The sequence below is a fragment of the Phycodurus eques genome, chromosome 21, assembly GCF_024500275.1.
Source record: "Phycodurus eques isolate BA_2022a chromosome 21, UOR_Pequ_1.1, whole genome shotgun sequence".
Lineage (NCBI taxonomy): Eukaryota > Metazoa > Chordata > Actinopteri > Syngnathiformes > Syngnathidae > Phycodurus > Phycodurus eques.
Window position 1 is genome coordinate 2929723 of NC_084545.1, and position 25661 is coordinate 2955383.

The 25661-nt window shown below is 43.9% G+C and overlaps 1 protein-coding gene across 2 annotated transcripts; it reads left to right on the plus strand.

The window, feature by feature from the left end:
- The first annotated feature begins 1663 nt into the window (after positions 1 to 1663).
- Positions 1664 to 21655, plus strand: cdh19 (cadherin 19, type 2). Of its 2 annotated transcripts, XM_061666713.1 has the most exons (14): positions 1664 to 1810; positions 5920 to 6029; positions 6732 to 6802; positions 7064 to 7299; positions 7358 to 7652; positions 9800 to 9919; positions 10572 to 10739; positions 11397 to 11587; positions 11827 to 12080; positions 13908 to 14044; positions 14139 to 14260; positions 15207 to 15324; positions 16070 to 16321; positions 19484 to 21655. In XM_061666713.1, the coding sequence occupies exons 3-14, from the start codon at positions 6766 to 6768 to the stop codon at positions 19975 to 19977; spliced, it is 2424 nt and encodes an 807-aa protein (XP_061522697.1). In that variant the 5' UTR covers positions 1664 to 1810; positions 5920 to 6029; positions 6732 to 6765; the 3' UTR covers positions 19978 to 21655. The 2 variants fall into 2 exon arrangements, with proteins under 2 accessions (XP_061522697.1, XP_061522699.1); XM_061666715.1 differs by lacking the exon at positions 6732 to 6802.
- Positions 21656 to 25661: the final 4006 nt, after the last annotated feature.

Sequence of the window (25661 nt, forward strand, 5' to 3'; positions counted from 1 at the left end):
TTAATGAGGAAATAAGTCGGGAAGATTCAGCCAGGAAAAAGCTCGGCAATAATCACCTTAGTAGAACGTGTCGGAGACGCAATATGGAGACCATCTGTGACACCACCTGTGATGGCGCCTGTTTTCTTTTACTTCAAAAACAACCAAAATGGCTTATTATGAATATCAAAACATTATTTTTAGCATGCCATCAATAACGCTAATGTTCACATTTAGTATTTAAGTATCAAACAATGTTGTTGGAAAATAAATGAGTTGTGTTTAGCGTGTTCTCTTCTTGGCTAAGCTATGTTAGCTTCGTCTTAGTTGCTGTATGAATTGTGGTCGCTGTCCAGTGAAAAGCGCGGGTCTCCAATTTTTGTTAGTTTTATATTTTGCGGAAGAACAACCAAATTGATTTTCATATTTCAGGTTAAAATTCCCCAAAATATCACAAAACCGAGATAGCTAGCATGCTAATAATACAAGGTTTGTAAAAACAGCTGTGTCTTAGTCACTATGACCACAGTAAAGAAAGAAAGTAATGGTAAAGAAAATGGATGGATGGATAGTTATGGCAGAGAACTATAATTCTAGAAAAAACAAAACAAAACATGTATTCATTTTTTCGGATTCAAACCCTGAACCTTAGAACTGTGAGGCAGATGCCCTAACCACTGGTTGTTAGGTCGTATGTGATTTCTTTTATCGTTGTTACAGCCAACATTATACATTATACGGCACAATCGCGGCGATTTGACCGCCTCACCTTTTGCGGGGCGCGAATATGCTGAGCGTGACTGCGTGCTCATTATGCGTCCAGCCCTCAAATGTCACCCCACAGTCACCGCATTCACAGAAGGTAAATAAATTCCAAACTGAATCTTTCTTCTGGCATCATTCTAATGAGGAGAGGCTCAATTAGACAAGGTCTACGCACGGGCCGGGTTTAAATGTCACCTAGCGGGTCCTGACATTTCTTCTTTTGATTCGGCGTCACAATCGGAGTAGCGGAACGACAAACACCGGAGGCTCGCTCGTACCCGGGCGACATTTACGCCGCCCCCTTTTTAAATTTTTTTTTAAAGGTATAATGATGGCACCCATTACGTCTAGCCGATAATTATCCCTGTCGAAATGAATGCACTCGACTTTTAGCTCCAGCACAGAGACTATAATCACAGGGGCCAACGTGAGGTTTTCTTGAGCGTGATGGCCATTCAAGGGGCGATGATTGTGAAAATTATTTTAATGGGTTTGCGCTGCTAAAGAAACTAGCCTCACTTATACATGAATACCCGATGCTAATGTTAGCTGTGTTGCTGGCTGCAAGAGGGTTAGGGTTAGCCCAAGACAGATACAGCTAAATGGTTAAAAACGATTTCTTTGGTCATTTTTCTCATCTGGAGGAATGCATTACAAGGCGAAACCCCCCTCGCCCCTTCCGCCCTTCTCCGATCACTTGCACAAGCGTTTGCCTGACAGTGGGGGAATTATCATCCATCCCCGCTCCAATAAAGCGCTCAATTGTTCCGCAAAATGACAGCGAGAGAAATAGAAATGCACTGGTACTGGTAGGTGGGGGTCTTCTAGGGCCGACTATTTGCATGAAGGCCGCGAGTGTCCAGCACAATAGCTCCAGTGTTTGTTCTTTGACACAAAAGCTGGGAGAGAAGAAGTCATGGGGGAAAAAGAGGGCAAGGAGGGGTTGGTCGTTCCTTTTCCGTCTTGATGACCATTTGCCGTCGCGGCCATTGTGGCGACTCAATCACTCGAAGCAGATTGCGTGGCCGGACGTCCCCCCCCGCCGCTGGCACAAACAAACAAACAGGTGGGTGTGGCGCGCGGGGAGCTCGCCGATCTTTTGTTGGGAGATAATTAGATACGATTTCCAAACGCGCAGTGAGAGGTAATGGCGTGCGGAGAAATGCGACGGGGTTGCAATAGAGGTCTCGACACAAAGACGGAAAAGTCGTCATAGCTGAGCACAATTTGGAAGCAGTCAGGCGGATCTTTTGTTTGCGGCATTTCCTGGTTCTTTAGCGTCAACAACCTGTTTTCTATAGCTTGGATAAGTGCTTCTTTTTGTTGTTTCTGACAATAGGGTGTCATTTCACCTGAAAATCACTTGAACTTGTTGACATTCCGGCTTGCAATTAGGACAATCTTCTGCTTGGAACGACTGCATCTGTGTTCATACAATTTTGTTAGAACGTACGGTCTTCGTTTTGTGTTTAGCACGTGCTAAGCTACATCAGCAATGTCTTTGATGCAAAGTAGCCAAAATGACTTTCATGATTCAGACAAAGATAGACAAATATATCATGGAAATTGATGATAAAAAGAACTAAAAACGAATTTGATGTTTCAGATAAACACACAAAACTAATCTACAAATAGCAAGTCTTTTAGCATGTTAGCATCAGCAAGCAAAATTACTGTTTAAAGTTATGTTTAGTGCTCATGGAACACTAAAAGGATCCAAACGTCAAAACAAATAGTGTGTTTTGCCCGTGCTAAGTTGTTTTAGCGTTGTCATAGTTGCTGTACAAGAAGAAGAAGAAGAACAATCATCTTTATTGTCATGAACATGCATGCACATGAAATGTGATCTTTGCAAAGATGGCGAAGGTTTTAGGTTTCAGACAAAAATATGAAATATTCTTTTGGAAAATTTTATTCACATAAACAGGTGATTGATTTTTTTTCATTTCTGGAAAGTAAACTTTAGTTGTGTCATAGGGAATATTTTTTTTCCATCAAAAGCACAATAAAAAAAAACACCAAACAAAAAAAACCAAAAACAGTGTTGACGTGGTTTCATGGCGGCTGATTAACGTCAGTGGGAATTCTCGCCTCGGACCGCTTCCGCTCCGTGCGCGTGTAAATAAATAGCGGCAAATTGCTTACTAACAAGTACATGATGCTTTGACATTTCCCTGTTGTTTTTTGCTCATTTGGGTTCCGCTTGTAAGAAAACAAGCGGCGTGGCAGCGCTGATTGTTTTTACAAGGCTGAACTCAAAACAACACGTCCCATATGACCAATTAGGACATTTTGTCTTGGAAGGTTGATCCAAAAGACGTCAGGCTGAGCAGATGAATTTTTGTTGTGTATTTTATTAGTCAACTAACATCGGCCAACTAAAAGCATGTGTCTACAAATGTGTAAGAAGAAAGTTTTTGTGTAAAAAAAACAAACAACAACAACAGCAACGAATGTAACGGTCACATTGCACAATAGAAATAAACAGAACAGCTAGAATCAGGAATTTAAAAGTCACTTTCTGACAGTATGTGGCCTTCAATGAGAGGTTTTCCTTGTTTTCCAGGACTTTGGTGTTTTGTTGTAGTGACCTTGAACAATTGAAATAAACAGAACAACTAGGCTTAAAACTTAAGAGAAAGAGAAATAAACAGAACGACTGATAAGTGAAAAGGAAATGGAAATTAAAGTCCCTTTTCCTTGATATTTCCTTTTAACAAGGAGTTTTCCTGCTTCCAGGGCTAGTTTTTGGAATTGGTGTTTTGCTCTCAACTCTTTCTTATCCTTAATGAAAATCGCCAACTTGCACAATAGAAAAAATAACAGCGAGCCTTAAAAAAAACATATATTTTTCACAATATGTCCCTGCTATTAAGCTTTTCCTGTTTCCAGGGCTAGTTTGAGGTGTTTTGCTTTAAAACGTTTTTTGTTGTTGTTGTTGTTGTTTTTTTTTTTTCATCCCAATGATAACCACTACCTTGCAAAGTAAAAATAAACAGACCAAGTAGACTTCAATGGCCTTCTTTGCATAATTTGCCTCCTTTAAAAAGGACGTTTCCTGTTTCATTGGCAGGAAGTACAGGTTGCAACAAAATTAATCTGATCATTTCCTTTGTGAAATCTGTGCACATATCAGATTAGTTTGACACTGTGCAATGCGGCGACACGATTCCCCCGCCCACCCTCCGATGTCAGGGCCGCTTGTACCCGAGAGCTGTAATGTCCCGACTCAGGTGGGGGGAACCGCATTTCCCGAGCATGCAGCTCGGCGAGAACGTAATGTGACGGTCTCGGCGCGTGCGGTGCTTAACGCTGTGCGACCGCCTCTCGTTGTCACGCTGTCATGCGGCAGCCCGTCGCCGCACACGTACGCCGCTGCAAATAGCGACGAGCGAGGATGGGTGGAGGGTTGGTGGGCCTATTAGCCGTAATGAATAGCTGCCAAGCCGGGGCAAGCTCCTCGCGTGGATGCCACGTCGACGTCTCCTCTGACAGGAGAAAATTGACCGTAGGGCACACGGGCGCGTCTTTGCCCATCTGTAATTGATGGATGTAAAAGTAAAGGTTGCTTTAGTAAATCAATCACAGGGCTCGCCACTGTTATTATCGTGACGCCAGACGTCACGGGTGCGTTAGGCTTGCGTGGGCTAAGTGGGAAAGTTTGCTTCCCCGCTTGTAAACCTGTTAACCTTCGTATCAGAACTCCATGAAGTGTCTGCAGAGCCTTTAAAAGTGTGAAAAAGCCACATTGCACAACAGAAATAAATGAATAGGAGGGTCAAAAAACAAAAACAAAGAGTTCACGGCCATGCACGAACATGTGAAACGTCGTGATTTTGTGATTTCTCCCGTTATTCAGAAAAGCAGCCACTTTTCACAACAGAAATAAACAGAAAGACTGCTGTGGATATAATTCATAGTGTAAATAAATAATGAAGTAAATAAATAGTCCACACGGTACACGCGCGACAGGTGATTATTTAATCAAAGCGAACGCTCCCCTCAAAAATTATTAATGATAACAACACCTTGCACAATAGAAATAAACACAGAAGAGTAAATATATAAATGAATAAAGAGACAAAGAAAATGAATACCAATATGGCAGCACGGTGGACGACTGGTTAGCACACCTGCCTCACAGTTCTCAGGACCGGAAGCAGCATGGTTTGGATTTCTGATCTCAAAACTTGCCAAACCGCATTTTTGCACCATCTGAAGCTATGTCAAGATGTTGCACAATGGAAACTGCGACATGCAAAAACAAAAAGCCTTCTTGTCCCGCTCGTTTTCTCTTTTTCGACACGGGTAGCTGAAAACGGGCTTTTTTTTGGTCCACTTTGGAGCACAGACAAGGGCTGGTATTGTACCTCGTTTTCTTGGGTCTGGTGTGACACTGCATGCAGACCCCGCAGCTGACTAATGAAGACTCATAATGAGATCGATGCCTCCCCGCCCAGACGTGCTTCGATGCTGTGATTACAATGAGGTCAAGAGTGCGAGGGTAGCCAAAGTCACGCAGGTTTGCACCCATTGGGGTAAAACTGTGACAGAAAGATGTCCTCTGCTGTTGTTTACTTGCTCTTTGTGTTGAATTCATTGGCACCTTATGCTGCTACTTAGCAATATTCGCTTCGCGCAACTGAAATTCGCTTTCGCCATAAGTATGGCATGGCGAATGCCAGAATCTCACTCATCTCCTTGGTTAGCCATATGCTATGTTTGTTATGCATGTTACCGTTCGTGGCTGAATAAGCAAATTGAGCGAACCCCGTGATATGTTCCTCAAAGAATTTGTTCTATTCATTTTAAGTCTTACAAAGCGCGCATCTTGTTTTTTTTACACTAAAGTCATCCATCGCAGTTTAATCAACTTTATATATTCATATCTTTTACCGCCATGCTCAATTGCTAACCATTCATCATGCACTCTTAATTGCCAGGCGGTGTTTAATGAAACTGAGACGATTTCTCCACAACAAAGTTTGTTGTTCCCCTCAACCTCTTTAACAAGCATTTGTATAGCAAAATGTAGGGAGCTCGCACATGTAGTTGGCGTAATTAATGTTTTGAGACCGTTGCATCTTTAATATGCTCGTTCTGCAATCTCTGTGAACTGTACGGAGCCTTTTCTCTCTCTCTGTGACTAACGCTAGCGCTAACTGGAATTTGCAGGGACATGAAAACGCACGCAAGATTGGATATGCTGCTGCCAGGATGGCGACAGATTGGACCGCTGGCGTGAGGGGTTGGACGTTTACAACCTCCTGTTGTTTGTTTCTTCGGTAAGCTCAGAAAATGTGAATTTAAATTATTGTCCACAGTTTTTTTAAAAAATTTTTTTTATTTTTTTTTATAACCTCCGACCTGGGCCATCTGTCCATTTTAAAAATCAAACATGGCCTTGGTGCGCTACAGTTTGCCCATTCATCGTTCGAACTATTAACTCATTCACTGCCATGCACATTTATACTCGTTAACCGGAACACAACCGCTTACTGCCGCCGACGTGTATATATATATATATATTTGTTAAGTAGGTGTTTCAATGGATAGGCGGGGAAGAGGGTCTCAGCTAGATTGCCTGCGAAATTAAGGTTTGTAAATCACTGTAATGACTAACAGATCCCTCTAGATGGCGGCATTGTTAAGATTTGCGATCAGCACAGCTTTTGAGTAGAATATAAAGACTCAAGGGTGAATCTCGGCTTGTTAATTCGATTATGAGAGAAAGAAATGCTTACACTTTGAAAGTCAAGACAAGTTTAGGCACCTTTCAATAAGTATTTACAGTATATGTATGGTATAAACAAAGTATGTGTCGCGGTAGGTAGTAGAAAGTGTGTCGGGATTGTGAGAAAAGATGACACAGCTCATGGAATGGATGACGAATGCCATGTAAAAAATCCAGTTGTTGTTGTTTTTAGAGCCACTGTTCTGCTTGACAACTTATCACAACAAGCTTATTTTCGTCACTTCTTCATCAGAAACCCGTGTTTTTGTTGAAACCATGTTCTACTGATGATTACTGAAAGAAGAGAGGCTCCTCTTCCTTCTGGTAGGTTCAGTGCTTATATATTGTCAAAGAACACAATATTCTGTGGGTCTTGAATGAAGAGTCAAAATGCTCCTGAACTCAACAGCTTGCAATATGGGGAACTCTGTTTTGAAAACAACTGGTAGTGAATGAGTTATTATAGGCAATTATAAACATTGTTGGGAAGAGGGCATCCATTACTAGCTGTAATAAAAAGAACAAAACATGTTTTCCATTTGTTTTAACACTTTAAATCTCTCAATTTGACCCGTCACTTGACAGGAGGGTTTAAAGCAAGCATGGGAGTTGCAGAGGACGCTAAAGTGAGGAGTGTGTTGGCAGCACTGACGCTTTTGGCCCTTCTGAGCCACACCAACGGCATTGCCGAGGGCCCGGAAGCCCCCCGCCTGGACCCGGGCCCGAGGGCCGCCGGGCAGCACCGGCGCCTGAAGAGAGGCTGGATCTGGAAGCAGCTGTTTGTCCCAGAGGAAGACCCGACTCTTCGCGTCATCGGCCAGGTACTGAACCCCCGCCTTGTCCTTCGCGCTCAAACTCACCGAGCCTCTCGTCACGCAGCTCAAATCCGACTCTGACCACGGGGAGTATGGCATCCAGTACATCCTGTCGGGGGAAGGCGCCGGCGACGCGTTCGAGATCGACGAGTACTCTGGCGAGATCCGGACGCTGAAGAAGCTAGACCGCGAGGAGAAGGCCTTCTACGTGCTCCAAGCGCAAGCCATCAACAGGCGCTCGCAGGAGCCGGAGGAGCCCCAGTCGGAGTTCATCATCAAGGTGCAGGACATCAACGACAACGCGCCGCAGTTCCCTGATGAGCCGTACGTGGCCAGCGTCCCCGAGATGTGCCCGACTGGTACGGCTGACACACTGACTGAATGTGATGTTAGCATAGTAACAATATCGTAGCCATTATTTAGATTTTTCAAAATAGTAGATTTTTTTTTTTCATTGATATTTTTGATGAATCATTTAGAGACATTAACTTAAAATTGTCCAACTTCTTGGAATTTCAGCCTCTCAACAGTAAACATTCTCAGATTTCTGTAGCAGACTGAAAGCAGACTGATGATCTCATTATTATTCTCATTATTTGCAAACATCTGCTTTTACTTTGGGAAATAATTACCAACATTTTTGCCCATTTTCTATTACGGACCAAACCAGTAACGAAATCATAAGGAGTTCATGTTTGTGCATTTTCTGCACTTTCAATTTGAAACAATGTCCTGTTTTTGAATAAAAGGATTGAAAAAAAAGTTTTTATCCAATTCATCCATTAATCAACAGATTAATCGTTTATGAAAATAATTGTTAGTTGCAGCACTAATAGCGCCCCTTTTCAAAATATAATAGAGTAGCGACATTAACTTTACACTTCCACAAGTATGTTAGCATAGCAACATTAGCTTTACACGACAAAGTAAGTTACCATAATCGCATTAACTTTGCTCTACCATCTGTCTATTAACTACGTAGCATTAGTTTTGATCGATAAAGTTGTGAGCATAAGAAAATAAGCTTAGCAATGCCTTAAGTATGTTAGCATAGCAACATTAGCGGAACAAATCTATAAGTTACCACAATAATATTAACATTGATCCATCATAAGTATGTTAGAATAGCAACATTAGCTTCACACAACTAAGTTACCATAATTGTGTCTACCATATGGCTAATAACAGTAACACTAGCTATGCACTACGATAAGTTTGAGCATAGCAACATTAGCTAAGCAATGCCTCAAGCATGTTAGCGTAGGAACATTAGCTTAGTAATACCCAAAGTATCTTAGCTTGGCAACATTAGCTTTACACATCTATAAGTTACCATGACATAACATTGCTCCACCATAGCTACAGTATGTTAGTACATCAAAGTTAGCTTCGTTCCTGCATAAGTATGTTTATGATAGCATAGCAACATTAGATTTACACAGCTATAAGTAAGTTACCGTAATCACATTAACTTTGCGTTATTCTAAGTGTGTTATCAGGGCCACATTAGCGACCCACCCTCCGACATCACAGCCTCATCACAGTCATCGTAAATAATAAATAATAAAATAAATAAATAATGATTTCCGCAGATGCACTTTTTAAAGCTAACTTATATCCTGGCTGAAGATTAAAAGCAGAAGGTTATATGAATGTCTGTCATCTGTCCACATGCAGGAAGTTAAATGTATTGCTTTCTGTATCGCGGCCCAGATGCCTTTTTCTTCTTAAGTAATGTTATTACAGCCGCTGCCCTTTCACAGTGCAAACATTAGCATTTCAATTTATGTGTAATCTGCCTTTTGCAGTATAATATCTCCCTCCTAATAAATCATAATGTATTTGGCTTGGAATGAGGGAGTGAGGCTTGAACGCAGAAAACGAAAAATGCCGAGCAAAGAGATCTGCAGAGGTGATGCTGAAAGCACCGTGATTGGCTGCAGAGGCCAAGGCCAACAATGCATCCTTCCTCACCACTTTTGTCGACACACACCCCCAACTTTATTCTTCACCCAGACAGGCCCTGCGGGCCTGTGACATATTGCCAAGCCTTTTTCTGGCTCAAGTTAAAGTGTTTTGTTGTTCTTAAAACAATCGTCTGCACCTGACCTTGAAAATAAATAAATCACTTATTTTATGAGACATCCCTGAAAAGCCAACGATACTGCGTTTGTGTGCTGTACAAAAGAAACAGTTATTACCTGTATGAATATCCACAAAATTGTCCCCCACTATAGCAGTGGTGGAGAAAATCTGTCATTTATGTCTCTTGTCTTCGTCATTGGTGGTTAAGGATGGACTTCTGTTTCTGATACTGCAGTTAATAATAACACCCAACTGGTGTAATTCTGGTCTGATTATAAAAGCTTCCGTGATGTCAGAGCTTTTAGAGCCAAAAGAGGCCAAACTTTTGTGGAGGTGACCGCTTCCAAGTTTTAGATGAAGGAAAAACCCTGTTGAGAGGAACTGCTGTCCCCAGCTAACGGACTGTGAACCCAACCGACAGGCACCACCGTGGTCCAGGTGACGGCCACAGATGCCGATGATCCCATGTTTGGCAACAACGCCAAGCTCATCTACTCCATCCTGCAGGGCGAGCCCTACTTCTCTGTGGAACCAAAGACAGGTACAGCACAGGTCTCGGATAGCGACTTCAATCCCAGTTACTAGCCACAGGTATGATTGCGAATTCCATTCCAGGGTGACTTGAGTTTTCCCAGATTCTACACTAAAAACTAGATTGGTGATGGTCACTGAAAGCGTAGTGGTACACGTAGCTGTCTTCTGTCCAAATGCAGTGCTGTGATTATTTGTTGACTAATCCAGGGAGCTACAAAAATGGATGAATGGATGATACCCAAGACAGAGAGAGTTTTTCAAATCACTTTCGAAAGTTAGCTCTCATTTATTGATGGTATCATGCTACTTTTCCCAAATCGTTAGGTCCCCCACCCTTTGACAGATTATTATTATGCCTCGCAGCGCTTCCCACACACGCCGTTGACCTTTAATGAGCGGCGAAGTGTTTAAATGCAAAGCCATGCGGGATGTGACTGAAGGAAGACTCGGCAGCGGCTGAACCCAAACGTCTTCAAGTGGTTGTTTTGCCCACAGCATCGTTTAACCTACACAGTCAACCACACAAAAAAACATTTTTATTTGGGTGCATTTCCCAACAGGTCATTGCCGCTTCGAACAAAGCGCTCACTCATTTCTGTTGATTGTTATTGTCGAGCTTTGGAGGGTCATTGGTGGTCTCCTAACCTCTCCCCCCACAGGGATCATCGTGACCTCCTGGCCCGACATGGACCGCGAGGCCAAAGAGGAGTACCTGGTAGTAGTGCAGGTGAAGGACATGCTGGGCCTGAGCGGCGGCTACTCAGCCTCCACCACCGTCACCGTCAGCCTGAGTGACATCAACGACAACGGACCCATCTTCCAGCACCGTGAGTCTAAATCCTGTGAAAAATCCTAAATCAACAAATCAGTCAATGTGTGCAGCATAGCAAGTCAAGCTACTGAAGGCTCGGCGGGAGTACCCTGACTGGAGTCAACCGTCATGTTCTGTAGGGTCTGTCTATCTATCGATGTATCTATCTATCTAGCGAGCTTCCTAGCTAGCTATCGGTCTATCTCTGTCTGTTCCTCGCCACATTGTTGTCAGAAGTGGGATCAATCTATCAATCCGTCATCTGTCTATCGACTTTAGAATGAAAAGCAATAAGACGGGGGGAAGAAGTGGGCGGCCTCGTCTGGCTCATCTGCATGTCTCCCCGCGGACGGCTCGAATCCTTCACACGTTGTATCATGACCTTTGGAAACAAACGTTCCCGGTGATAAAGCTCGCGGAATGGATGCTCCGGGAAAGAAATCAATTCTGCAGGAGTGAGACGAGGGCGGCCCGTCGTCACGTCCGCGTTTGCCGCAGACGTCGCCGCTTATAAATGATGTATGGCCACACTTGTGTCTGAACTGTGCCCTCTGTTTTGTCACATCCTTGCAAATTAGAACCAGCAGTGACAACACGGAAGTAATCAATAAAATCCACAGATGAATTTGAAATGGTACGTATGGAGGACACATATCCATCATCTTCATTTCAGATTTATACACCTTCGCCATTCCCGAAGACGCGGTGGCAGGCACCACCGTGGGCACGGTCAAGGCAGAGGACGCCGACACGGGCATCAACGCCAGGATGACCTACAGCCTGCAGGTCGACCTGCAAGAGAACGCCACGTTCACCATCCGGACCGACCCGCTGACCCAAGAGGGAGTCGTCCTGCTGGCCAAGGTGATGTAGTGCGATTTCAAGGAAAGTCTCTGAGAATCTGAAATGGGGTTTTACAATCTTAATGTCACTCAGTAAATCAGTTTTATTTGATTCATTTTTAGAATTTTATTTTCATTTTATTAGTATCTACAAAGCTTAACACTAATAATGTCTTTTAGCCTTACAGAATGTTGGTTCTTCATTTGAGAAATAATTCTATTTGTTTGGATGGCTCTATTATAAACTGCGTTCAATTGCAGCCGTTGGACTACGAGACCAAGCGACGCTATGTGGTTGTGGCGGAGGCCATCAACGAGGAAACGGACCTCCGCTTCCTGCCCCTGGACGAGTTCTCTGACCGGACCACGTTGAAGATCATGGTGCACGACGTGGACGAGCCCCCCGTCTTCCTCTCACCGTTCTACGAGTGGAAGGTGGCGGAAAATGCGGCGGCAGGGATTGCCGTCGGAGTGGTCAGCGCCCGGGACACCGACGCCGCCAACGACGCCGTCAGGTAACTTTTCAGCAATGGCGGCGTACTGCTCGGCTTCCTTAATCCGTGGATCGTTCGGTCTTTTTGTTTTTAATTGCTAATCAAAAATGAAAAAATTACACTTTTTTAATCATTCCGTATTTGGCCCAGATTGAAAATAGGAACATTTTAAAATGGGCCACAATACTTAGTTTGATTTTAATATTTAATTGGCCAGGTTAGTGTGACCCGGAAGTGTGGTAACGAGATTGTTGTTTGTAAACGGAATGGAAAGAACAAATGATACACGGATTTCCTTCCATGTGGTGAAAAATGATGGAATTTCAAATGGTGTTACTTCCTGGGCGCATTTTTACCCTTGATCTCTGCATCCCCACCCGTACACGGTCATATTTATCTCATATTAGTTTACTCGGAATTGAGCCCCGCTGAATAAATCATCATGATTTTTTTTTCTTTCTTTCTTCATACCTCACAGGCTTTTCCTATCTATTGCGGTATTATCACAAAGCGACGTTGGCCGGGACGTGGGAATGTAATAAAGCGCCCTGCGCGGCGGCGTACGGAATTGTGATTTGATGTCATTTGCAAGTGAGGCACGTTTTTGTGCCTGGAGTCCGTCGGAGGCGAGCTTGCCAGTGGCAGGTGCCGCACATCATCCGGCGCCCGCCGTCGATTAGTGTCCCTTTGGTGACGCTGTCGCCTTGATGAATACATCCATGCTGACATTTTAGGGCTTTGCAAAGTTCCACTAAAAATGATGAAGTTTGCTCTTGTTTTCCGCGTCGTTAGGGGCAAAATTGGTGAGCCCAATGCGATTCATTACGAGGCGTGCGGTTAATTCCATTCCATATACTGAGCACTGCTCCAACATATAATACAATTTACATTATCCTTGGCAAGTTTCTCAAAACAGGATCGGTTTCTCGTACCGACTTCTGCTTTATCACTCTTTGAAGCATCCGCTGAATTGAGTTTTTATTGATGTTGAGTACCAGTGCAGTCCTCGGAATAGGTTTTCCCTGTTTTTTTGCGCAAACGCCTGCTATAAGAGTTCTGTGTTTTCATCAGTGGTATTAGTAGCGGGCCTTCGCATTTCGAGAAACTTGCCATGGATAGCATAAATTGCACTAAGTGTTGTAGCAAAGTGACACTATTAAGCTTCTGTAACTGGCGCTGAACTGCAGTCGGGGACAGAAAAACGTCTTGCCAGGCAGCGGTTTTGCCACGCCGCCCGAATGTCAATCGTAGAGCCGTGGGCAAGCGAATATGCTTACAAAAACTGCAAAGCCTAAGCTGACAAATGCTGATGGCCTCACTTCTGTCCGAATGTTACTTGAAAAGAAATAGACAGAAGGAATTCTATATTGTATGGTGACTTTAGGGACAAAAGTCACCATACAATATAGACAAAGGTAATCCTGATTGAGATGACACTGCTCCAGCCACCCTCACGCAGCCTTCAAAAAAAAAAAAAAAGAAAACAGAAAAAGGAAAAGAAAGGCCAGATTTTCTAATTTTGTGAGTCTATATTACACTCAAAAGAGAATGTCAGTATTTAATTGTCACTTGCGTGCCGTCTGGAGCGCACTCACGCACCCCTCTTTGGGTGAACGTGCCACTGTTTGGGAATTTCCTAGTATAGAATAATTCAGTATGCTGTCAGAGAAACCCTCATACCAGTTTCCCAAACTTTTTTTGGCAGCACAACCCCGCTAAAATTAAGTCAAAGCGAAGCCAATTTATAGCCATTAAAGGCAACTCGCTCAGTCACACTTTTAAACCTGCGCACCCCACTGGAGGGCTGGGGGAAAAAAAGTCAAAACCTGTCTGTGTTCCCTCTACAAGATATTCTTTTGACAAACGCAGCGACGCTGCGAAGGCTTTCGCGATCGACCCACTCAACGGAACCATTAGCATCGCCAAGGCCCTGGACCGAGAGACGTCCGCCTGGCACAACGTGACCGTCTTCGCCAGAGAAACCAGTAAGTCTTCTCGGTAGGGCGCCGTCGAAGACATTTGTCAGTCTCGAGTTCTCAAAGCTTTTACGATGACGTCTCTTCGCTCGTCCTCTCGCAGCGCAGAAGCGTTTATCTTCCTCGGTGGTGGCGTCCATCAAGGTGCTGGACATAAACGACAACGCGCCGCAGCTGGCCGGCCGTTACCAGCCGTATATCTGCGAGGGGGCGCAGGCGGGAGAGGTACGGACGGCACGGAGCTCGGATATGCTCGCGATTTACAGCTCGCTTTATTTCTGTGTATCATGTAAACATGGATGGAATCATGGACCCTGGGGTATACAGTGGACCCCTGCTAATAGCGGGGAGTAAAATCTGTGGATAATTGAATTGCATTAAACCCCACAATTCTTGAATGAGCAGGGATAAAGCACCAATAAGTGTTTTGGGGTTAGTTCCCCCAATAAATAAAGGAAAAAAATGTAGCGTGGAGAAGTGTCACCTTGCGTTTCAGCTTTGTCGCCGTCAGTGGAGTTAGTCAGTAACAATGTGTCATTTTGAGTACGTGATGTAATCTATAATCAACAACTACAACCCTGTACTGGTCATGACTAAGCATTTACCCGGCTTCGCATATTTCTGTCACATTGACATACATAAAGTTAGTATAGCTAGTCATCAGTAATAATTGAAATGTGGAGAACCTCATGTTTGTAATGTCCAAAGTAAAAGTCTTCTATAACCCTGTGATGATGAAGTATTTACTGGGCCAGTTATATTATTTACGTCACATTGACATAGTCAGTGGAGTTAATCAGTAACAATATGTCGTGCTGAATACTAGTCCAAACTAAGCTCCAACCTGTCCTATGATGATTGTTTATTGTGCTTGTTATGTCATTTGTGACCTAGTCGGTAAAGTTAGTCATCAGTAATCAAGATTATTTCCTGTGCTTGTTGTATCATTTTTGTCACATTGACCCAGTCAGTAGCGTTAGTCGTTAGTAACAGTGTGTCCCGTTTTGTGTTGCATTCTGTTGACTCGTCCCGGGAACTGGCAGCCCGAACAGATCCGTGCGATTGTTGTGAACCGTGACCTTCACAGATGTCCCGAGCCACCCTACGCTCACCCCTTGCATGTTTTTTTTTTTTTTTTTTTTTTCCATCTTTCACTTTCTCTGCCTCTCAGCTCATTCAGCTGCTCAGTGCCACCGATCTGGACGAGCCTTCGCAGGGTCATCACTTCTATTTCTCCATGGTCCCCGACAAGCACATCAATCCCAACTTCACCATTAGGGATAACCAAGGTCCCTTTGCCTAAACTGCTCACACATATCTGCATCCATTGGATTTGTAGGACTTCAAATGTTCGTGTTTTTTTTTTTTTTTCCAATGACAAAATAGTCGAAAAATAACAGTGGATCGCAACACGGTTGAGGACAGCACACTATTATAGTTTTCTTGAAAGGAAACTTGAGAAAACAAATTAAATGTTATGTTCAAATGTGGTAATTAGTTGGAAAGTACCATTTTTTTGTTAGATGAAAAAGGACTTGTGATACGCCATCACTTTTAAACCATAAGATATATTTTTGTTGTGCATTTCACATCAAATATGTTGCATGTCACACTTTCAACGCGTCAAGCAATGCATCACTCTTTAATCTCTTAATGGAAAACTTGAGCTCATCTTTAGTGTTAATCTGCTGAATGTCAACCAACAAAAAATCAGCACAAAAAAGTGAATTTTGTTGTTTGCGAGAAAGGAGGACGCTTGAGCTGTGCATGAAATGAACGCCCGGTGCTCAATCTCCCGTTCTTTTGGCTGCCATGTTCCATTCTTAAAGCTCCACCAAGTATTGAAACAGATATTCCAAATGTGCTTTTACACATGCTGAATATTTAATTTTCTCACTCAGCTTTGAAATGTGTTCCATATTCACTCGTGCAGCTTATTTTCCTCCACTAAAAATATCAGCACTCACATGTTTTTTTTAAAGCGCGTTGACTGAGAAGTATCTGCCCTCTCCTCCTTCTCACCGTCGCCTCCAGACAACACGGCGGGCATCGTGGCACGCAGGAGCACTTTCACCCGTAAGGACCGGAGGCGCTACCTGCTCCCCGTGGTGGTGACGGACAGCGGCTCGCCCGCGTTGTCCAGTACGGCCACTCTGACCATCAGCGTGTGCAGCTGCCAGCCCGCCGGGCACTGTCCCTCCGGAGGGGTGGAGGCCCTGGCCCTGTCCATGGGGGTCAGCCTGCAGACCTTCGTCACGCTTCTGGTGTGCCTGGTCTTGGCCGCAGGTGAGCCGGTGAATATCCCGAGTACGAATTGTGTTCGCGGTGTGCTGCGCGAAGCTTGAAGAAGAAGCGCAGGGCGAGCGCATGGCAAAACATGTCATCGGTATGTTACACAAAAGCCCCAAAATAAAAGCACAAAGTGACAGTGTGACAATGCGTGACAGCATTGTGCTTACAAAAAGTGGTAAAAAGAAGCACACGGCCAAAACGAGACATCTGGAAAGAAAAAAGAAAAAAAAGGGCTGCTCCCTGGGCAATGTTTCATGAGTCGAATGCGCGTCTGTTCACGACGACGACGACGACGTCGCCGCGCATGTTTTTGTTTCGAGGTGAACTCTGCAAATCGATTATTTTGTTTCGCGGGCTGAAAAGGATTTGGCTAATGAGATGTGAGGTGGCAGCAACAAAGAGGACCGCAGTGTCTGATTAGTAATTTTATCTGCAGGAGAATGCGGGATTCCAGGATCAGAAAAAGGTGTAACGTGCATTATAACGACAGCGGTATCTTGACTTATGTTATAACTTAAGCGGTGGGCAAGGAGAGCCGCAGTCGTCAATGCACACAAGGAGGCGCTGTCGGCCGTAAATCATGGCCAGACTCGGGTTAACCTGCCAACCACCTCCTGACGTCGCTCACTTGGCCACGCCCCGTAACTCATTCACTGCCAGCCCTCTGCAGTTTGATACTGTCGATGAATAGCTGCCTGTCAATGCCAATGATTGCACCGCAACGCAACACATCCAACACACAGGTTGTTGATTGCCTATACATGCCACAAGGTGGCGACTCATGTCCAAATGAAGCTCCTCAACTCACTTCAACATGTTTCATTGACACCAAGATGCGAGCAGAGAGCAAATGGAGGATTTTTTTGAATGATTGGTTTCCCCACAAAAATATGTGAAATATTGAAAAAGGCGAATAAGTGACTATGTGGTGGTTTACTGTACCACAGTGCATACAGTAGTTATACTATAAAAACAGATTTTTGTTTGTTTTTACCTTTTTTATCGTGTTATCGTACAATACAGTGCTATTTCCATTCCGTAACAAAACAATGGTGGAATTCTTTGGGGGGCATGGTATGAATTAATGGCATTTCAATTCATTTCAATGGGGAAAATGTATCTGTAGATTATTGACACCCATTATAATTACATTATTTATTATTATTTTTTTTTATTATTTTTTTTTAACCCCAAAAATTCTTGAAGCGGGGATAAATCACTAATAAGCGTTTTCAGGTTGGTTCTCCAAAAAAAAAAAAAAAAAAAAAAATGTATTACTATTATTATTTTTTTAATTGGAAAAAAATATTTGAATCCACAGGTGCCGAACCGTAAGTATGGTAAGAAAGTCGAGTTGAAAACTCGGTCACGGAGCAAATTAAACTCAAGTCAAGGTACCGCCGTATATTGTGGCTACAATTAAAAAAAAAAATTCCCCATGTCAAGTGTCAGGCTCCATAAAGTCCCTTCCTTAAAAAAAAAAAAAAAAAAACATAAATAAAATGTGGATTTGTTCATTGTCCCCCCCCCAGCAGATCCGCTGAGTTAGAGTGTCCTCGCCTGCCGTCGCCATGGCAAGTACTCAAACACGTATCCTAACAGCGGGAATGTTCCATTAACAGACGCTCCCTTCCATTGCAAGTTCCAACTTGTCTCCTCTCTCACGACGCCGCTGCTGCTGCATTGCAGCCGAGCGCCATCATCCCGGGGACGCTGACGTCGCCGGCATAGTGAAGAGCTTCATTATGACCTCTGCTGCTTGGTGTGGTCCCCGCGCCCACACTATGAAAGATTAATGGCGATGCCCGCTATGCTAACACCCCTCACAGATGAGAAGATGGCTGCAAAAAAATAAAGAAAAAACAAAAACAAATGCTGCTGCATCACGTTGTAGAACTATTTGCGTACAACGGCTTATCTCCCTCTGAGGTGATGATTTTATTTTTTGTTTTTTTTGTTTTGTACCCTTGTCTTTTTTTTAGCTTGGGAGCATACACTATATGGACAAAAGTATTGGGACACACTTCTTTAATCAGTGTATTAACCAATCAGGGTTTGGATCAGTTTGATCTGGAAGAACAAGGCCATAAATGCTCAAACTGCTTTAAGAAAATCAGTTTGGGGATTTATTCTACTAATTAAGCCTAGTCGTGTTACTCGGGCAGCACAGTAGTTTACTCGTAAGGTTTAATTGTGCACTCGCCGGTCAAAAGTGACACTAGTAGTGGAAAAGAAAAATCACCGGTAAGAAATGGTTATTCTACTAGTGCACTGAAATATCCTGCTAGGGAGAACAAAGAGCGTACTAGTACATCAACGTTAAGCTGGCTATCGAGGATATTGAGTAAATACTCAAATGGTTTCCATAAACTCAACTATCCGCCACTAGTACATGGACTACTGGTGACGTTATAAAGTTCTACCAGTTAATGTGTAGCACTTCACAAGTCATACTAATAATGCAGATTTTCATTAGTGCACAGTTTTTCCTCACTAGTAACCTAGTTTTCCATGAAAAAAAAACTAGGGCCTTACCTACTGTTAGCAAATCGGACAAAAAAAGCCAATTTTTGGCAGAATTCGTTTACAAATTAGAACATTACAATATAAGACAAAGATAATGGCATTCAAACAAACATTTTTGAAAAAAATAGGCATTTTACAGATTTTTTTCTTTTTTTTTAATACACATTAGCAACCTACAACATGACAAAGATAACAACATTCAAACCAACAACAATGCAAAGTTTTTGCTAAGTTTCAGTGTTTATCTATTATATATTTAAAAAAATAATAATAATAATTGGCTAGCGAAATTTTATGCTGCCAAATATCGGAATCGGCACCGGCCTCAGAAAAATCGTATCGGTCGGGCTCTAGAAAAAAACTTTACTAGTTAGGTAGTCATTCTACTAATACACCCCAATCGTTTTACTAGTGAGGAAAACGTAAGTCAAGGATATCGAATAAATGCTCAATGGTGATCTATATTGGAGTCACTTACTACTGTCCCCTAATGTCCTACCGTGTATTAAAAAAAAGCCACATTCTTACTTTAACATGTTTCCCCATCCATAACAAGCTAAATCATAACTTCAGCTCACGTTATTTTATTCGTGTTCCTCATGCCAACATGATGCCGTCTTGTGTCTGCAGCCTTGTCGGTACTCGCGCTGCTGCTGTGGCGACACAAGCGCAAGCAAAAGGGGGCGCACGAGAAGGCGAGCGAGCCGGAGCTGCCCGACGCCGTGTCGCAGAAAGTGCCGCATTACGCCGAGGCGGGCCCGACCCGAGACCCGGTCGCGACGGTCCCGCTGCGCCCTCACTCCGGGAGGCGCGAGAGGAGGCTGGCGCGGGAGGAGGTGCGGGCCAGCATCCGCATGTCCCTGCGAGAGTCTCGCCCGGTGGGGCCCGAGGACGACGTCTTCAGGCAGTTCATCCTGGACCGGCTGGAGGAGGCGGACGGGGACCCCTACGCGCCGCCCTTCGACCGCCTGACGACGTACGCGTACGAGGGCTCGGGATCCTCGGCCGGCTCGCTCAGCTCGCTGGAGTCGTGCGGTCGCGAGAAGCCGGCCGCCGTTCCCAAATCTCACTGGGCCAGGCTGTCGCCGTGGCACGGCACCGGGGACGGCGACACTGTCTTCTGATGGGCGAAATACCAGGTGTGACGACAAAGAAATGAGACTGAGGCAGCCAGGCTTCTTCACTGCCAACATTTCAGCACTAGTTTGCTCTAAAATGGTTGACTTCGCTCACTCTGTGCTTCTTTTCCCAGTTTTTCAGGCTTTTGCTTGGCACACTGCGGTCACACTTTGTCACAGTCTCACTCTGTGCGTCTTTTTCAGGCTTTTGTTTTTGTTCACATCTCGCTTTGTGCTTCTTTTTCAGACTTTGGTATTCGTCATGCTTTTTCCTCTGCTCCTTTTTAGAGAGTTTCGTGGCGCACCCCACCGTCACGCACTCACTCTGATTCTTTTTCAGGCTTTTGTGCAGCGCATTGCACGCGTGTTACTCTGTGCAGCTTTTTCGGGCCTTTGTGTTTGTCACATTCTTGCTCTTTGTCATGCTCTTGCTCTGTGCTTCTTTTTAGGCTTTTGTTTAGCACACTGCGGTGATACTCTGTCACGGTCTCACTGGGTCCTTCTTTTTCAGGATTTTGTGGAGCACATTGCTGTCACATTCTCACGCTATACTTCATTTTCAGACTTTTGTCTTGCACACTTTGCCACGGTCTTGCTCAGTGCTTCTTTTTTAGGCTTTTGCGTTGTACTCGACTGTCCCACGTTTTCCTGGGGTCACTCTGTGCTTCTTTTTCAGGCTTTTCTCCAAAGCACTGCTATGAATTTTTTCAACGCTCTCGTTCTGTTCGCCTTTGTCTGACATTTTTGTAGCACGCTGCCATCAAGCTTCATGATGTTGACGCTCTGTGCTTCTTTTTCAGGCTTTAACTAAGATGCCGTTTTCATGCTTTTGTAAGCGACTCATTGCTTTTTCCGCTGTCACGCTTGGAGAAGTTTAATACACTCATCTTTGTGTGCTACGCAAAAGCCTGAAAAGGAAGCACAAAGCGAGACGAGTGAACAACCCTGCTACCTCGAGCATCTTAGAGCGAAGCTCGCTTTCCCAATCTTTTCCACTATCCCTCCTTTGTTTCACACTTTAAGTAGAACTTAAACAAAGCTTTACCCAAAAAAGTATTTCAATTAATTTATGTAAAAATTTAACCCAAAGAACATTTTTTCATATACTATTGAGCACACAAAAACGTGCCATCATTGTGCTTTCGGTTTATGCTTTAATAAGTTGCATATTACCTTTTTGCGACTGCATTGTTCTTCCCGTGTAACGGACCTTCATAAAATATTACTGACCTGTAAATTTTCATTACATGATGCAATTTGCAATAGAATATTATATACGGCAGGTGTGAATGCTGGTTGCAATTCGCTTTTGAGTGAGTTTGTGCAGCAATGTATTTTTCAAAATAAATATCATATCTCCTGAATGGCTTAAGCATGCGCCTGTGATAAATATGCGTCGGGCAGCATTATATTAAGCCTGCCAGTGAGGCAGCATTGGGATGAGCGGTGACAGCCAATCAGCAGCGCGTTTTACAGGAGCAAAAGTTCCTCATTTGAAATGTATAAAAACAAAAAAAGTGTGCATAATGATGAGCGTTTGCAGCGTGGGTGTCAGCCCGCGGGGTAATTGCACGGCGATAGCGTCCCCGCCCCCTTCTCGCTCGCTAATTGGGCTGAAGGTCGGGCGCCGTCGAGTTCTGCCCGACGAAGTGAAATGCGAAGAAAGATGTCGATCTTGTTCCCTTTTGTGCTCTAAGTGCCGGATTCAGCCGATGCACTTCCCCCCGCGCCGTCTGCGGGGCTCCCGTTTTTTTGTTGTTGTTTTTTTTTCTGGCCGTTTGGCCTTTTACCCTCAACGATTCTTCAGTGGCCCCAGAAGACGCAGGGGTTCACCCGAAGAGACGCCTTTCAAGGCGGCCGGGGACCGACACAAAGGTTATCGATTTCGTCCGTGACGCTTCTCTTGAAGTCCTCCCTCAGTCACGTCGTCGTGTTCAAAAGTAATTCGGCTCCTTTTGTCGTTTAAAAGCCTCGGCCCGCGGCTAATTTCAACTCGTAGGCCCTTTTCTTTGTGTAATTATGTCCATTACGGCAGCTTCCACCTTGGCACAAAGATCCAAGAGATTCATTTTGAGAAGGAAAAATTCCTTTTTAACCTTACATAGCCTGCTGTTTGCCCCGTTTTGGACATTTGACAGTGATTGAAATACTTTGACAGTGATTGAAATACTTTAAATATCATCCTTTCAACCTGCAAGTTTATGCAGTGACCCAAAATACAAAACAAATTGAAATATTTCAAAATGTCATTATTTTGTAAGTGTGCACTGAGGCTGTTCTTGGTGAAATCAACTAAAAAGAGATTTCAGATTCATCAGTGTGTGTTGAATCAAGGAAAATGTTCAGTCCGGAGAACTGTGAAAGACTACATATATATATATATATATATATATATATGTATATATATTACATTGTTTGATAGCAGATGTTATTAAAAAACAAGTGGAGTAAAACATTAAAAAAGGAATTTCCCCTTTCTTTGGAACATTAATTCAGGGTTAATCAGCCATTTACTAATGTCAGACAAGCTTTGAATACATTTTGAAAAGATCCTAATTCTATACAGACAATTGTTTTGAGGATTCTCTTGGCTCGGAACATTCTATATGTGCATGGAAAATGAACGGTATGTGAGGATTAAATGATTGCAAAGCTGCCTGACAGCACTTTAACCCTCTTTAGCACCTTAGAGGGGTTGCGCCAAGGGGGCGTGGCTTAGTAAAGTTTGCCAAAGGCTGAACTTCATGACAAGTTTGTTGTGACTTGACGAGAAAAACTAACACACGTGATTAAGGAGCTGTAAGACGCATACTGGGGCCAATGTCAACCTGAGTGGGAGTGGACGGCGAGCTTCTATCACGTATCGATCTTTTAAGTTCTACGACCACGCCGCAATCACATGACCGGAGGCAAGACGCGCAGTTGAGCCTGCATATCGCAATAATCGATATTAAAGCACTGCTTGTGACCTACAACATTTCATGATAGCGGCGGTAATGATATCCTGGGAGATCTGCTGCACACGTCTCTTTTTTTGTTTAGCAAGGGAGTTCCTCCAAAAGTTGGAAACATTTAGTTTTGATCAAACTCCAAACTCGGATCGTTTCATTGGATGTAAGCACAGGTAAAGGCTACCCGCGGGGCGTTTCCGCCCTAGATACCATTCATTGATGTTTCCTCTCAGTTATTCCCAAAACATCTCACGGCGGTCAAGCCAACCGACGGAGGTATTGAGGTTAAGAGTTAGGTGAGAAATGGGTTTGGTTAAAGCTAGGGCTAGTAGTTAGGTTTAGGATTAAGTTTCAAATGAGCTAAAGGTTGGGCAATGCATTTAGCGTTCAAGGTTTGGGTCGGAGTTCAAGTTAATGATGGGGTCAGGGCTAGGTATGTTTGTCAGTTTTGAAGGGTTATGCTTGCGGTTAGGTAAGACATTAGGATTAAGGTGAAGGTTAAGTAAGAAAGGTTAAAAGGAGGAGGGTTTGTTAGGGTTGGGATTATTGTTGGAGGTAAAATTACTGGATTATCTGAGAAATCAGGGAAGGGTTAGAGTCAGGTTTGGATAAGGCTGGGGGAAATTAGGCTTGGGGAAGAATTTCGAGTTTAGGATGGGTAAGCTTTAGGGCGAGTTAGGATGGGTTATGGATAGGACTGACTGGGTTAGGTTTAACGGTTACGGTTAGCCAAGAAGTTGGATCGGATGTTGCGGTTAGGTTTTGGTGAAAAAGTGGGATCGGGGTTGGGGTAGGTTAGGGTGTGCTTACCGTATGCTTGGGTAGAAGCGTGTTAGGAAGGAGGGGCAGGCTTTCACTTTACAGTCATACGTTAAGGTTCTGTGAGAAGCGGGGTTAGGATTACGTTTAGGGTTTAAAGTTAGTGTAAGTATTGGGGTTTGGGGTTCTGGTGATGGCCAGCTAAGCAGGAAAGGATGGGGTAAACGTGTTAGGGTATTAAAAAGGACGGATTTGGTAAGAAGTTAGGTTAAAGGGTTTTGTGAAAGTGTGGTTACGGTTGGGGTCAGGTTAAGACATCAGGGCAAGAAGTTAGGGCTAATGTTAGGCGTTGAATAAAGTCGGTTTATGGTTTTGTAAGAAGATGAAGGGTTAAGGGATCAAGTTTGTCGGTCGGGTGAGAAGGGGTCAGGGTCCCGCTCCGAACAAAGTTTCCGGTCGTGATGTCTTATTCGTCTTTGCTCGCTTCGCTGTTGTGTGAACGCTATTACATGGCGGCAAAGGCCTCGGGGGTCAGTGTTTGATAAAGAGGACGTTACTCTCGCTGCACGTCTGCTGCCTGCCGCCGCTGAAGGATTGATGCTCGCGCATGACATCATCGAAAAGCTCCACCGGCGCAACGCGCTCCTATTTGCTTTCTTTCTGTCGCTCAGTCTCCGTCGTGCGCGCCATCCTTCAAAAAAAGACGACAACTTCCTCTTTCCGCTACTGAAATGAGAAATGACTTGCACACACACTTTTTTTTTGCTCGTCTTCATGTTCTCTTGCCTTATTACAAGCTCACACACACACACACACTCTCGGATGATTAGTGAAGTCTCCTTTCTCCAATCTGCAGAATGGGGTGGGGGGGTGGGGAGAAAGTTTTTTAGTTTTTTTTTTTAACTCCGTGTCCACGCTGGGTGACATCGGCTTGATTTAGTCGACTTTGACACCGCAGAGAGCGATGGCCGCCGCGCGCGTGCCACTAATTAGCTGTCATTCATAATTGATTCAAGTCCGAATGGAAGTAATAAATGGAAATTGAATTTTCTTTCGACTGGGTTGGGTGGAGGGGCCGGGGTTCGGTGTCTTGTCAAATACATTTACACGGCACACAGAGCGACTGTAAACACGGCGGCATAAATGCAAGATAACTTCATTAAATCAAGTTGAGTTAATCAGTGAGAGATTGTTTGCTTTTTCTGCCGAAGTAACTTTGGAACGTGACGAAAATGAGGAGCACTCGAGACAGGAACCATCAGTCTTTACTGGAACTTTCTGGAAAAGTGCGTCCTTCTGGTGTATTTGGTTTGGTTTTGTGACAACATAATACTTAATAAATCAGACTTTTTTTATGTGGTTGTCTGTCATTGTTGTCACATCCACTTTTCCTCCACTCTTAGTTTAATGGCACCTCTCGGTAATTCAATGTGATATATTGCACCAATATTGCTTGATTTTATGTTTTCGCGCATTCAAACAGCATTGAGATGAATGGACAGGCGGACGGACGGACGGACGGACGGACGGACGGATGGATCAGTCAAACTGATGAAAAGTGCCGATTTTTTTCATACACTCCAGGCCCCTTTTTTTCGTAGAATTTGCCCAAAGATGGCTGCTTCAAACCAAAACGGCCCCCAGCATCCAGTTCAATTCGAGGCATTTGTCCTTGCAACGTTTTTGGCTGCATCCTTTTATTACCGACGTGTTCACCCACTTTCATGTCAATTGTTTCAACTGGTGTTGGGGGCTGAATTTATTTTTCCAACTTCCCAGACCCCTCTTTCATGGAATTTGCCCCAAAATGGCTGCTTCAAACCACAAGCCAACTTTCAGGCATGGGTCCTTGAGACTTTTTCTCGCATCCCATTATGACAAACAAATCGGCCCAATTTCGTGTCGATTGGTGCAAACTGGTGTTGGGGGCGAATTTGTATTTTATTTTTCTAACTTTCCTTGGGGCGCTCGTGAGTGAGT

Excerpts from the sequence above, each read along its gene's own strand:
- cdh19 (XM_061666713.1), top strand. The coding sequence starts at position 6,766 with ATGATTACTGAAAGAAGAGAGGCTCCTCTTCCTTCTG. Across the intron at positions 7,653-9,799 it reads CCCCGAGATGTGCCCGACTG|GCACCACCGTGGTCCAGGTG; the intron begins GTACGGCTGACA and ends CCCAACCGACAG. Across the intron at positions 10,740-11,396 it reads CGGACCCATCTTCCAGCACC|ATTTATACACCTTCGCCATT; the intron begins GTGAGTCTAAAT and ends TCTTCATTTCAG.